This window comes from Panthera uncia, chromosome D2 (genome assembly GCF_023721935.1).
Source record: "Panthera uncia isolate 11264 chromosome D2, Puncia_PCG_1.0, whole genome shotgun sequence".
Classification (NCBI taxonomy): Eukaryota; Metazoa; Chordata; class Mammalia; order Carnivora; family Felidae; genus Panthera; species Panthera uncia.
In genome coordinates, this window is record NC_064818.1 from 11133141 (window position 1) to 11148737 (window position 15597).

General features: G+C 41.4%; 1 protein-coding gene across 1 annotated transcript in view; it reads right to left on the reverse strand.

The window, feature by feature from the left end:
- RYR2 (ryanodine receptor 2) overlaps positions 1-15597 on the reverse strand; it is a 754822-nt gene that overhangs the window by 543038 nt on the left and 196187 nt on the right. The window contains exon 2 of the mRNA XM_049646095.1: positions 7179-7298. Coding sequence (XP_049502052.1) covers positions 7179-7298 — 120 coding nt within the window. The remainder of the gene's footprint in view (positions 1-7178; positions 7299-15597) is intronic.

The window sequence follows — 15597 nt, forward strand, 5'->3', positions numbered from 1 at the left end:
TTTCAATGTTTCCTATAAGCCAGGTCTACTGGCAAAAAATTTCTTCAATTTTTGTCTGAGAAAGTCATTTCTTCTTCACTTCTAAAGGGCAATTTTGCAGGATACAGAATTCTAGGTTGATAGCTTTTCCCTCCCAACATTTTAAATATTTCACTTTATTCCCTTCTTTCTTGCATAGTTTCCAAAAAATTGGATGCAATTCTTATCTTTGCCCTTTTACAGGTATAAAGTGTTTCTTCCTCTGGCTTCTTTCAGGATGTTTTCTTTATCTTTAATTTTCTGTACCTTGAAAATGATATGCCTACGTGTAGCGGGGTTTTTGCATTCACTCTTCCTGGCGTTGTCTTAACTTCTTGGACCTGTGGTTAGATATTGTAGAATAACTTGCAGAAATTCTCAGTCATTATTATTTCAAATATTTCTTCTATTCCTTTCATCATGGTTCTAGAATTTTTTGGTAGTTGTCCTACAGTTCTTGGGTATTCTGTCCTGTTTTTTTTTTTTAACATTTATTTATTTTTGAGAGACAGAGAGAGGCAGCAGGGGCAGAGAGAGAGAGACACACACACAATCTGAAGCAGACTCCAGGCTCCAAGCTGTCAGCACAGAGCCCAATGCGGGGCTCGAACTCACGAACTGAGATCATGACCTGAAGAGAAGTTGAATGCTCAACTCACTGAGCCACCCAGGCGCCCCTGTCCTGTTTTTTTTTTTCAATCCAACTTTTTTCTTTGCTTTTCAGTTTTGGAGGTTTCTATGGAGATATCCTCAAACTCACAGATTCTTTGCTCAGCCGAGTCCAGTCTAATAATAAGCCCATCAAAGGCATTCTTAATTTCCGTCAGTGTTTTTGTGCTCCAGCATTTCTTTTTTTCTTTCTTTGAATTCCATCTCTCTGCTTACATTGCCCATCTGTTCTTGCAGGCTGTCTATTTTATGAACTGGAGCCTTTAGCATATTAATCATAGTTGTTTTAAATTCCTGGTCTGGTAGTTCCAACACTGCTGCCATATCGGAGTCTGGTTCTGATCCCTGTTCTGTCCCTTCCAAATGTGTTTACTGCCTTTCAGTACTTGGGTTTTTTGTTTGTTTGTTTGTTTTTTCTTGATAGCCACGCATGAGGTACTGGGTAAAGGGAACTGCTGTAAACAAGCCTTTAGTAACGTGCTGGTAAGGTACGGGAAGAGGAAGTGTTTTCTGGTTGGGTTATTAGGTCTCAGTCTTTCAGTGAGCCTGTTCTTCTGGACTGTGAATTTCACAAGTTTCTCAGTATTCCCCCCTCTTAGGTGGCACGGGATGGCTAAGGCGGGCTGGAGTCGGGAATTTCCTTTTCCCTGGGTAGGCCAGTCACTGACATAATTGCAGCAGGTTGAGTTCTGGTAAAACAGGTTCTCCAGAGGGCATATCTTGTTAAAAACATAATCCTCTGGAATATCTCAAAATGGTTCTTTTTCCCTCTCCCTGGCAGAAGCACCAGGGAATTTTCCTCCAATATTCACTGTGAGAACCGGGGGGAGCCCCAGGAGGGAAAACTCCCGAAACTGTGGGGCCCCGGGATTTTCTAATGCTTAGAGCCGTCCATACGGAGCCCCGGCGATTCATCAGTTCAGTTCAGGTTGTCCCATCAGGCACCGGCTCCTTAGAGGTCACTGTTCACGTGAGCTGTGATTCTGTGCACCTGCCTGTCGCTCTCTCCGATTTGGGGGCAGAAGTTTGCCCTGTGACCTCACTGCCTCACGGATCTAAGAAGGGTTGTTGGTTTTTCAGTTTGCCCAGCTTTTTACTTATTGTTAGGACAGAGTGGCAACTTCCAAGCATCTTACGTGCTGGACAAGAACCTGGAAGCCTCTCAGGTGCTGTCATCTCTTTCCTCTAGTTTTTGGGTCTTTTTTTTTTTTTTTTTTAACAGGTTTTCACTTTTCCCTCTTCTGTTACTCTTAAGGCATTACCATGGGTTTATACACTCTGGTGTCTTTTCCTAAAGTTAGTGTGTCTGTGATTTACAATTCAGTCCTGTGATCTTTCAGCTCTTTTCAAATCTTTCTCTTCTCTACTCACCTTTTTTCTGAGTTTATAATCTATGCTGTTGTCTCTGAATTTCTTTAGTTCATTTTGAAACATCATGTAACAGTTTTAAGTCTGGTGGACCTGACTCAAAATTATTCTGCTCTTTATTCTGTCTCTTTAACATATAAAAGCATATATATATATATATATATATATATATATATCTGTATATATATATACCTGTATATATGCCTGTATATATATATATATGTATATATATATATATAATATATAAAAGGTAACTTCAAATAACTATGTAAATAAATATAAACTAGATTACTCCACCCATTATTATAAATTACACATAATTATATACATATACACACACACACATATGGTTTTATATAAAGTATAGTTATATGTATATAACATATATCTTTATATAGATATATAAATACATAAATTACATGTAATTTATATAATTATGTGTATATATAACTGTTTTACATATAGCATAATTTTATGTACATGACATAAATGGTATAATTATACATATAATATATATGTGCAATATACATTTATGGGTATATGTATATATAATGCAATTTGTATACAATTTACATATAAAATAATTTATATGTAAATATTTATAGATTTAAATATATGAATATAGTATATATCAATGTATCATATATTTCTATATTAAATATAAAAATAATTATAAAAAAGAGCATATATGAAATAACATATAGAAATATTTTTATATATTTATAAATATATAATAAAAAGAGAGACACCAACCAGAAGCAGAATTATGTCTACAGGTAACAAAAACATTTCAGAAAAACAGATAAGGCTGGAAGGAGCTTCTTTGGACAAAAGGAGAATGGTTCAGCTTCTCTAGCGGCACGGCTCTAGGCAACTTGTTCTTCTGTTTTTACCCAGTATTTAAAACACAGCCTTTCTTTTCTGAGATCTGGTGGCTCTGTTTCCCTCCCTCCCTTTTACCTGATCCCTGCCTATTCTTTGCCCCTATCACCCTGCTCAATCCATATTTGATTCTCAAAAGCTTATTCTCAAAGTAAGGCTTGTCTGAGGGTGCCCGGGTGCTCAGTTGGTTAAGCATCCGACTTCGGCTCAGGTCATGAACTCACAGTCCATGAGTTCAAGCCCCGCATCGGGCTCTGTGCTGACAGCTTGGAGCCTGGAACCTGCTTTGGATTCCGGGTCTCCCCCTCTTTCTACCTCTCCCTCTTGTGCCTTGTCTTCCCCTGTCTCTCAAAAATAAATAAACAGTAAAAAAATATTTATTAAAAAAAACATAAGGCTTGTCTGGAAGGGGTTTTACTAGATTAGCTTCCAAATTCATGGGCCAAGATTGCTCCAGAAATACCCGTTCTTACCATATCTCCTTCGCTCCCTCTTGGTTTCAGCTGCTGTTTCCACACTGGCCCACTATGCTCTCCATGAGTACTTGTAACTGATTTTTGGGTACGACAGAAATGGTGCTGTCTTTCCTCCACTTCCTGTCATTCATGTCCCAACACATATGTGGGGATAACGTGTCACCTAGTAACGTGTCACTGTGTTGTGTGTGTACGTGAAGTTCTGCTCTCTTCCAAGCTCTGCCTACTTTTACGTAAAGACTCGCAGAAATGAAACCCCCTGCCTCTCTGAGAGCTTCTCATTTCCCCTCAAACTGAATGAGAGCAGGTGGGTCTATCTCAAAGTGACTGGGTTCCTAAAAGCAAAAGCCTGACTTCTCAACCATAAAATAAAGAAAATGAAAAGTCATTCATATAAAGAATGTGCAGTAAATATCCGTGATCCTAATTTAGGAATGACTAAACTGAGGTAGCATCAGATCTGACGTTTGCATGTTCTTCAGGAAAACCTATGCTGCAGTCCCGAGCCATTCTCTTTCAGGCAGAAATCAGCAAGGAGAGATATCCTAGCAGCATGAAACAGTCTTCTGGAAAAGAGAGCCCTGTCTTTGATTAAAAGATTCTGCAGCTTAAGACATTTCTGGGATCATTTCCAGGAACGCATATATAATTTACAGTGACTGACTCCTTGCTCACTGCCAATGATAACTTTGTTCTCTCCACTTTTATAATCAATACAGGAGACAACAAACTCGAGAGGGGGAAAAAGGACCATCTCCCATTTTCCACCAATGAAAGTCAAAACCAGATACATCTGCACAAACCACATCTGTACCCAGGCTTACATACTTTAAACACGAACGGAGATCCAGAGCTTTGACTCCGTTATTACTGAAAGTTAAAAGTCTATAAAAAATATAATTGATCAGCGGTCTCCCCTCAAACTTAATGGTCCACTAAGTTTTGTGGCTCACTTACTAGGTCAAGGCACTGTGCTCGTTACCGAGCAGTAAGAGTTAAGAAAATAAGTCAATACGCTCTGGTCCTCAGGGAATTCAGAAGCTGGTCTATGTGTCTGGGAGCATACATACATATGGATATAGTCAGGGAGAGAAAGTGGTGCAGATATTATACAGAATGAATCCCACTGGGCAACAAAACAGAAGTATAAACAAAGCACTTAAGAAGCACAGAGAAGAGAATTCAGGAACTTGGGAAAAAGCAGCCCAGAATAAGGACTATTTGAAATAGCTCTTGAAAGACAAGCAGGATTTCAGCAGGCAGAAAAGTACAGGAAGGATATACGAGAACAAAGGCAAATGGAAACATGGGGGAAAGAAACAAAACAAAAACCTGACATTGTAGCAGGTTTTCAAGTAAGACTGTACTTATGTTGTAAGAACTTAAGGGGCGCCTGGGTGGCTCAGTTGGCTTAGTATCTGACTTTGGTTCAGATCATGATCTCACCACGTGTAAGCTCGAGCCCCGCATCAGGCTCTGTGCTGACAGCTCAGAGCCTGGGCCTGCTTCAGATTCTGTGTCTCCCTCTCTCTGCCCCTCCCCTGCTTACATTCCGTTTCTTTCTCTCTCTCTCTCTCTCTCTCTCTCTCTCTCTCTCTCTCTCTCTGTCAAAAATAAATAAACATTAAGAAAGATTTTTAAAAAAGAAGTTAAAGAAAAAAGTTCAAATTGGTTTATTGGACTTCAATTGCTACTTCATTCTATGCTTGATGAACAACCTCAGTATCTCATCCTTCAGGCAAATTTTCAAATACACGAGCAAAGAATAAAACAAAATGACAACAAAAAAAAGGTTCAGGCGGTCAGTTCACTAGGTCATCCGTTAACAATGAGATAGTTAAGCATGCCTCCGAGGAAGTAACCAGTTTAAATGGATTAGTGCCCTGACTGCCACATGAGATGCCCACTACCGAGTAGGAAGCATTCATTTTTAGTGCTGGAAACCAGCTCTTACGTTAAAGGAACAAGAAAACAATAGCCAGTACTGTGTTCCACACAAGGGAAAAATCAGGAACCAGCTAACTAAATGGTGTGCCTGGTTCCAGCCACTACAAAATAGCAGAAACCACAGGGAACATCCTAAATGTTAAAATGCTTAATATTTTCTTTTTAAGAAGAACATTTTTCACGACTGACAAGTGTCACAGTCATTAATACAAAGAGAATGCTGAATAAACACTTGTAAAATTAAAACAGATCTAAGTAACAGGGGCACCTGGGTGGCTCAGTCGGTTAAGCACCCAAGTCTTGGTTTCAGCTCAGGTCATGGTGTCATGGTTCATGAGTTCAAGCCCCGCATCCAGTTCCGTGTTGACAGCATGGAGCCTGCTTGGGATTCTGTCTCCCTCTCTCTCCGCCCCTCCCCTGCTCACTCTCTCTTTCTCAAAAATAAATAAATAAACATTTAAAAATAAGTAAATAAATCTATGGAGAGCCATAAAATGCATCATGATCACATTTTGCCACTGACTATTAAAATGGTAGTAAAGTTACTAATGTTGAATTATTATAATTCAATTATAATTTAATAATTATAATAATTGCAATTTATTATTATTATTATCAATGAATCATGTGCACACAGTGCTCAGTATTATTTCACAGAATTATAATTATTTCACCAGAGAAGTACTGTGGTATAAAGGAAAGAATGAAGCATTTGAAGTCAAATGGCCAAGGTCAAAGCATGGAAGAATCATTCCTGACACTGTTGTGTCAAGGCCCGGCGGGCATCTTAGGCATGGGACCTGGCCTCTGTTAGCTTTCCAAATCCTCCCCTGTGCAGTGAATTTGAGAGCAACAGCCATGCACACTCTTCCCACAACAATGGAGTAAGACTGCCCGTCAAAGGGTTCTGGACGTCAGGAAGTACAACGCAAAAAACGACTACACTGACCAATTTCCGGTTGACTTCCCACCCACGAGACATCTTCATTTCCTCTTTCCCTCATTCGACACAATCTAATCTTTCAGCACATGGTGCGAGTCCCCAGAGCAAGTTCTCAATCTCCCCCTCCAGATCCCCCACCATTGCTCTGGTCCGAAGACCTAGCAGCTCCCATCCAGACTTCCACAGACACCTTCCGACCATCTCCCTGCTTCCATGCTTGCTCTCTCAACACCCTCCAATCCCCACGAGAGCCAGGACGATCTTGGCAATGTCTACATCAGATCTCATCACTCACCTGTTCCAATGGCCTCCCTTCATCCCAGGGAGAAACCTCAGCTCCTGGCTGTGGCCTGGAGGGCCTTCCATGACCGGGCCCCATTGACAACTCCTCTTCCTAACCAGGGGCCCCTGCACCACCTGGTTCCTCTTTCCGGAATGTTCCAGAGTACTTAGTACTGCTTACTCTCTCACTTCACTCCAAACTGCTCAAATGTCACTGCCCCAGCAAGCCTTCCCCAAACACCCTTTGTGAAAGGGCGAGTCCCTGCCCCATTAACCTCTACCCTATCACTCCGCTTTCTCCATAGCGCTTCGTTCTGAAATCACACCACTTATTTACTTGTTTACTTGCCCGCGAGGATACAAACACCATGACAGGGGCGAAGGCTTTGTCTGATTCTTGCCAACAACCCTATCTGACTTCCTTACAAAGAGTGGGGGTCCAGCTAGAAACTTGCTTCGTGAAGAGTCAAAACATCTTCCACACCCCCTCTCGTTTATTCTGCTCCACAGGCAATTACAGAGGGCCCGTCAATAACTTGACTGCCATGAGTAAAACCCCAATATCTGAACAGCCTCCCAGGGCTTTATCCCACCTTGGAATTCGAAGTAGATTCCAGGAAGCAAAGTCTGTTGCCAAACCCTTCCGCTGCCAAGCACAGTTTCTGTTGTTCTTTGTGGATGGTCGCGGTGCACTGCAGGACCACTTCATCGTCCTGCAAAAAGAGAAAAAGGAGAAAAAGTTAGAGATCTGACATGACGAGGCGGTCTAACTCAGATCTTGGACGCTATTACTTTAGTGCATATTAAAAAGCAGAGACAAAGGGAACAACAACTCGCCAAAAAGACCCACAGAGTCCATCCCTAGAGAATGTCTACTTGTAAAAAAGGTAACGAGGTAGCAGGAGAAAGAGGGTGCAGCCGCTCAGCTCAGCCAACAGTTCTCTCACTCTCATTGCTGGTCCCCAGAGGCAACCCACATGAGAAAAGGTAAAATACAAAATTTCCACGTTAGCACTCTTACACGCCGCTTTAATCATCCAAATTACAAAGAAATTTCCTGACACACGCCTAGGACATCACGAATCATCAAGAACGACATGGGTTCCAACAGCAGGCACACACGTCGCTCCAAAACCAGCAGAGGAAAACAGGTCAAGAACGGACCAACCCAGAAAGTCACCCCAGTTCATCCACACACCGGCTACTTGTCCACGTTTGAAAGGACCCTTGGTTGCTTAGAAATGGGCAGAGAGAGGATTTGCTAGTTCAGTCCTGTGAAACCCAACACTGGCTTCCAATTAACTAAGCAGCCTTACAGGACAAGTTATACAAGGGGGAGGACAGTAAATGGACGACTCCGTGTAGGCAACATGAGGACTGCAAGAAACACAGGCCTGAGAACTAGCCATGGCTGGATTCCCATCTCAGCTCTGCCATGCACAGGTTAGAAGATCCTAGACAAAGTATTGCATCTCTAAGATGATAAGGTAATGGAGTCACACCATGACTGACCTGCAAAAGGCACCAAATAGACAATAAATGGGAGATACCATCGTCATTTTTTTAAGATTATTTATTTTGAGACAGAGAGAGATCTTGAGTAGGGGAGGGGGGTAGAGAAGGAGGAGGAGTGGGGAGAGAGAGAGAGAGAGAGAGAGAGAGAGAGAATATTCCAAGCAAGTTCTGCACTGTCGGTACAGAGCCTGATGCGGGGCTTGGTCTCACAAACTGTAAGATCATGACCTGAGCTGAAATCAAGGGTTGGACGCTTAACCAACTGTGCCACCCAGGTGCCTGATACCACTGTCATTTTTAAACAAAATATCTCACTTTAACAAGTTCTAGGTAGCAAATACCGAACAAGTCTAACCACTTACATTTTGACACTTCAAACACAAGGCAACAAGACACTTAACAGAGTAGTAAAAGGATATACTCACTGACCCTTTTAATTAGAGTCTGAGAAAAGGAACAAACAAGTATATCCTAGAAGACCCTTACCCAGGAAAAATGGCAGAGTGGGGGGTGACGAGCTGCGATAAAAATTCAAAAGCAGAAGACAAGCCGTTTGGGTTAACCCAAAGAATCTGCTATATCAATTGGAAAAGTACAACTCTAATTTGCATTTAAAGCCTTCATAATCCTATGCATTTGCTTTATTTCCTATATGGTGAAGCAATATCTAATGACTGGCCTACAGCTCTAGTCACAGGCAAAGTCCAATTTCTTAATAATTTCCTCCCGACTATCCCTCCAGGTGCCCATTAATTTCCAGTGAACATTCAATTGTTACAACTTAAAAGTCATCTGCTAAAAAAAATAGCATTATTTTCATATAATGAGTACATCTGAATATTAATTCATGCTCAGCATGGCTATAATAAAAATAATGAAGTGTTTCTGTTGGTTATATAATCTGCAAAATCAAAGATATATTGTGTTTTCCAAAGAGGCAGTGTAATAACAAAGACCTGAATTGTGCTGATGTGCTCAGTGCCTTACCAAATCCCCATAGCCTTTTGCTATCTGGTCCCACTCACACCCGCTGGAACTAACTTCAGCATGCAAACCGCACTCTTGGGTAAAATGGGCTCCTTTGGAAGTTGGAGTCTATCTAAGTACCATTTAGTAAATAATTACTTTGATGCACTCATTAAAGACACTTTGGGAATGAGAATAAGAAAATGGAAAGGTATAGGTGAGAATAATAGTGCTATTCAGTAAGCCACACAAGAAAAGAAGGCACACCATACTTACCAAAAAGAACAGTCTATGTCAGTCCTGGTATTAACTTATTCTCCACATCTCATTATATAAAGATTATCCACAAATACACAGATGAAGACAATGAGGTTCAAAATAACTTGTTGCTGACAGAGGGCTGATCATACCTAGTTCTAGGAACTGATCATTAAACCTAACTGATCTGAATCTAAAAGTCCTCAGCCCCATGTTGCTTCTAGAGGCTCAATTGGTTTTTTACTACAATCATTATCTAAAAAAGTACCTCTCAATCTTTAATGCACATCTTATCACCTGTGAGTCTTGCTGAAATGCAGATTCCGGTTCTATCGGTCTTGGGTGAGGCTGAACCTACATTTCTAACTAGTGGATCCGAGGAATTAGGATCCCAAACGGGTCCCAGAAAGCATATAAATCCCAGGAGACACGTGAGTAGTCTCTTAGAAGAGCTTGAAGGCAATCAATAACAGATGAATATTAAAACAAGTCCATATACTTTGGACAGAACCAGAAATGAGAGTACATGTGAAGGTGCTCATTAATATGTGGTCCATACCAAAATATCAGGGAAAGGAACCAACTTAAATAATATATGAACTACCCTACTAAGTGTATAAAACTAACTCACTCATGCCAAGTTTCCCTTTCACCTAGTGCCTTAACACTGTGACGGAGTGCCTGGCCACGAAGCAACCTTAAGTTCAAAAGAGTTCGGCCACCCCACCAAGGAGAGAGGCTACTGCTACAACGTTAGATCACGGTTCCACTTTGAATGACAGAACCTAGCCTGACTTTTGAGGCTTTTTCCAGTTTACCTGGCAGCTGTTTTCATTTTATATTCCAGTAAGCACAGGGTTCCTTTCTGACAGAAAGTAAAATATACTGAGCATGGATGGACCAAAGACCAATTCATAAATACCTGCCAGTTCCCTTTAATTTACCCATCATTCATCTCAAAGCATAATTTTTCTCCATAACCACTGTGGTTTGAGAGCCCAATGACTATGCATTTGAGACGTCCCAATAAGTAGCTTTATTTTTTATTTATTATAAACCATGTGCAGTAAATCTGGTTTTTATCAACATATAATGTGTGCGTAAGGATATAGGTACATGCGCGCGCACACACACACACACACACACACACACACACACACAATCCATTTTCTTTTCCAAGAACAAACCAAGCACAGCCTAATACTGATGGGATCTAGAAAGTTAATACTGCTAAGGTAACAGAACAATAAGGCTATAGTGAAAGGGTGTCTCTTGTGTCATAAGGCTTCGGAATTAGTCTTTGCTACCTGGTCCTGAGGTCCAGGCTCCTAACTCTCATCACTGACCTTCACCTTTTAGCTGCATGTGCCGTTGGTGTACCCGAGTGCCTAAATGCACACTGTGACCATCACTTTTCCCGCCTGAGCCCATAACAACTAAAACCCTCCTTAAGTATTTGCCTTTGGGTATTTTTGGTTTTCTGAGTTCCCACGTCTCATTCCTAGGACCTAGTGCAACAAATTTTGATTCAACTCACAGCAACTCATCTTCCATAATCAAAACACTACAAAAGTGCATTCTGCTCATATTCTATCATTTCATTTTTTTAAAATTTCAAAGTCTGTTCATTAACCGTGAATGTCTAGCACAATAATGAGATACGAGTATCACGCCTGTTCCTGGAAACACTTGAACTGACACCATTTCCCATTTTATATAAAACGAACTTGAAGAGACACAACTACTCCTCTTTTTTCACAAATTTTGGAAATATGAAATTGTAAAAACCAAATATTCTAGGAGCAACTTCATGAGCTTCATGAAGATAAATGGCGCTTCTGGGAGAGTGGCATCCAGCTTACCATCCCCAAGTCCTATGGCTTCTACGTCCAATCCACCCATTTCTCACCACACCAGCTACCATCATGGTTAGTCATCCTCAAAACCCACTGAATAGCTTTCCCATCCAACGGCGCTTCAACTTGAGGACACAACCATCAACCTGACTGTAATGTTTCCTGGCTTGAAATCTATTAATGGCCTCCCGCTGCTCTAAGGAAAAACACCAAAAGACTCTTTTAGTGTGCAAGGCTCCACACTGCACAGAAGAGTGCCAGCCCAACACTTCCTCCAGCCGACCTTCCTTCATTCCTACAGGAGTTTGCACATGCTATTAAACCCTTTAGCTCTCTCTAGTTAAGACACATTTATCTTTCAAATCTTACTTAACTCAAGCACCCACTCCTGAGGTGAGCCTTCCCCGACCCACCAGGCTATGTCACTTCCTTTGTTTTGGGCTCCTATACCACTGTATTCCCTTTAGTTGTCATTATGCATTCACTTATGTAATTATTAAATTACAGCATCTAACACTGCACTGGGAAAATATACTCAGTAAATGATCATTTTAATCCACTTTATACTACCTCATGAATAAGTGCTACCATGCTGACAAATAGGGATGCTTTTTAGAATTGCCAAGGTAAGATCCTACCTTTCCAATAAAGACAGCATTACAGGATTCCATTAGGCGATTTTCTGGTTATATTCAGCCAGGAAAAAGGGCAATATTTGAGGAAAACTGCTGATCCTACTATATCTGTGACAAATGTTAATGTATCATAAGCATTCAGAGCATCAATATAAAACCCAATGAGATCACTGGATTTAAAAAAAAAAAAAAAAAAAAAAAAAAAAGCAGTCCAGTCCCTAATTTCCCCATTTCCAAATAAACATAATAAAACTTCAATTACAACTCTTTTCATATACAATCTAAGCAAATCAAACATACTGCCCCTTGAAAAGTCAAAAAAATGTTCTTCACAACCCTGGTCATTAAAAAGTCCCTCACATCACACCGGGTGTTTTCCTTAGATGCTTACAATGCTTGTCATTTTGAAATGTTTATCCAGGTCTAGACCTTCTGTAACTGGTCTTTGTTTCTCAGTTATGTCTTAATAATTTTTCCACAACTGGCTCCAACTCAAAAGACTACCTGCCTTGTATCCTATGGTCAAGCAGGGCAGACTGAATTTCATAGAAACCAGGTGTCCAATCGAATAACTTCTTTAATGAAAACCGAGGCAATGGCATCAGCCAATGTAGACACAGCGAATGCCTCATAAGTATATGCTGGATTGAATTCCTTTTGTTAGGTGCTCTTGTAGTCTTCCTGTGACCTGACAACTCTTTGGAACAGAGATTATTTGGGGCGCCTGGGTGGCTCAGTCTCGGTTAGGTGTCCAACTTCGGCTCAGGTCATGGTCTCACAGTTTGTGAGTTCAAACCCCGTGTCGGGCTCTGTGCTGACAGCTCAGATCCTGGAGCCTGCTTCAGATTCTGTGTCTCCCTCTCTCTCTCTGCCCCTCTGCCCCTCCCCTGCTCATGCTCTGTCTCTCTTTCTCTCAAAAATAAACAAACATTTAAAAAAAATTTTTTTTAATAAAAAAAAGAACAGAGATTATTTGGGGCAGGCAGGGATGAGGGGTGGGGGTGGAGCCAGCCCCAGAATGCTGCATTCCAGGCAATTCTGTGATGAGTAAATAAGACATGATTTCTCTAACAAATGCTGCCAAGAGTGCTGAAATAGTACAAAATGGGAAATAATTACCAAACAACAACAGCTTCTTTCAAACATTCATTCGTCATTGAATAAATATTTACCGAGGATATATGTGATAGGATATCCCCTAAGCGCTTGAGATAAATCATTGAATAAATCCAAGATCCCTGCACTCATTAGGCTTACATTCTGGCAGGGGAAGAGGGTCAATAAACAAAAGCACAGTCAATTTGTCAATCGTGTTAAAGGTAAAAAGTTCCATGGAAAAAAAAATGGAACTGCGTAAGGGGGATCAGGAGTGTTGCTATGGGTGGGAAGCATAAAAATATGAACACAACTGTCAGATATTGTTGAGGGGATGAATTCTGAGCAAAGACTTGAAGCAGGGAAGGAGAAGGGACACGTGACTGTCTTCGGGAGGAGCACTGCCTGGGGGGGATGGACAATGAAAGTCATGTTCATTGAACACCCAGCATGCTCAGGGAAACAGAGGATGGCCTTGTGGCCGGAAGATGGTGGGAGGTACTGGGTGGGGCCACACCATGAAAGACCTTGAACCCAGCATGTTCAAGGAAACAGAGGACATCCTTCTGGCTGGAGCAGAATAGTCAGGGGGATGTCCTTGGGGCTGAAGCAGAGTAGTCAGGGGGAAGATGGTGGGAGGTAGTGGGTGGGGCCACACCTTGAGAGACCTTGAGCCTAGTGTCTGAACTTTAGCTTCTACTAAGGGAATGGGGCCACTGGGTCCTGTACTAAATGCAGACCTCAGGGAGGCAAGAAAGAATCAGAAGGATCTAAGGGGAGTGACTTCAGCCATTCAGGGAGATGAAGGTGATCCAGACCAGGGTGCAGCAGTGGAGGTGGACAGAAGTGAGCAAATTCTAGATACGTGTTACATTCATCGAGTACTTCCGATGTTCCGGGAACTGTGATAAGCGGTCACTGGTCTGTCTCCTTGACGTCATCATCACTTCTAGCTTTTCTGGCAATTGGCTAAATAAAATGCTATCTATACTACTGGTTTTTCTTACAGCAAATATGTGGTTATCAGCGCAAACGAGCTGAGACGATTTAAAAAAAAAAAAGAAGCCCATATTCCTGGTCTTGCACTGAGTTTACAGTCATGTGTTTAAAAAATACAGGTAGTCCTCAGTTCACACAACGGTACAACCAGAAAAATGACTGTGCAAAGCAAATCTTTGGGGAAACTATTTACGATTGTACCTTTGAAAATTTTGGTCCAGACATTAAAAACTCTACCAGTTATAAAAGTACAGAGAAATGGAAAAAAAAAAAAAAAAAAAAACCAGTAAAATATTTAGCTCCCTATAATTTTAAACATTAAGAACACTGAGAATTAAAGTATTTTTGTTCTTTGTAAAACACTCATCAGGAGCAGTCTGAACGGGGCCTGCCTTATCCTGCTGCTTATGTAATTTTCCCTGTGGAACGAGCACCCCCCTCTATGTCTCAGCAAACTGTCGCACTCCTACATTTGGCTCATTCTCCAGCATCTTCAGGGTTCTAGAATATCTCTGAGAGTTCCTTTAATGTGAATTTCTTTGCCAGAGTTACTTCCTCGGCAACAATCTTCATCCTCTGTGTCACAACCACATTCCTCATTCGTGGCGATAAGCTCGCCTCCGCTCGGTCCCTCTGGCTGCACATCCACGGTTTCTCAAGCGGCAGCTGTGTCTGCACTCCCACACTCAGACTCAGCATCTACAACTCCTCTTCTGTTCGATGCGAATTTCATTTCCAGGTTCCCCACATGTCGTTTCTTTACCGCACCTCGATTTCCGTTAGCCAATTCCCACTCACCCATGTTCGCGAAATGTCCCATGCCTTGATGACAGGGAGACGAGGACGTAACTAATGCACCTGCACGCCTACGGTCTTTGCAGAGCACGAAGAACACACGGGTGGTGACCGATCCCCACGGACTCGGGAAGAAGCCACGTGACTGGTCACTGATCATGCTGTGCATCTGGTACCTATCTGATGGGGATTCGTACACCGAAGAGTGAGCAGTGACGTCTGTATTTGACACAGTTACTCATAAGCTATCATGGTAAATGAAATCTGAACCATTATGTTGGGGTACAGGTGTCGTTTAACTAAGCCATGCCAACAGAATTGGTGCCTATCACAAGGATGCAAAGCCCAGGCCACCCATGTTTAATTGAGAACCTACTAAAGACATAGCGACTTGAACATAGTATATTTGCAAGGTAGAATTGGCAGAATTTGCTGACAGATTGTAGGAAAAGAAACCAGAAAGCTACTATTGAATAAATTATAGCTGTACAACCAAAAAAAAAAAAAATCATCACACTGGAGAGAAACCCTATAAATAAAGTGAAGGGTCCCCTGCCACAGATTTAACCTTTATGCCCATCTGGAAATTCGAATGGAGAAACACCCTATGACTATATTCTTAGTATAAGAGCCTTCAGTCATCATTCAGCCCTTAAGAGTACATTTTTTTAATCCACACTGGTTTAAAAAAAAAAAAAAGACACACTGAGTACCTTCTTTCTGTGGGAAAGCCTTTAATGCATACTCTGTCCCTAGATAACATCGGAGAGTTCACACTGGAGAGCAATGCTGTAAATGCAGTGAATAAGGAAGAGCCCTCACCCAGAGTATATTACCTCTATGGACATCAGAGAATCCACACAGAGGGAAAAACTGTATGAATATAATGATTA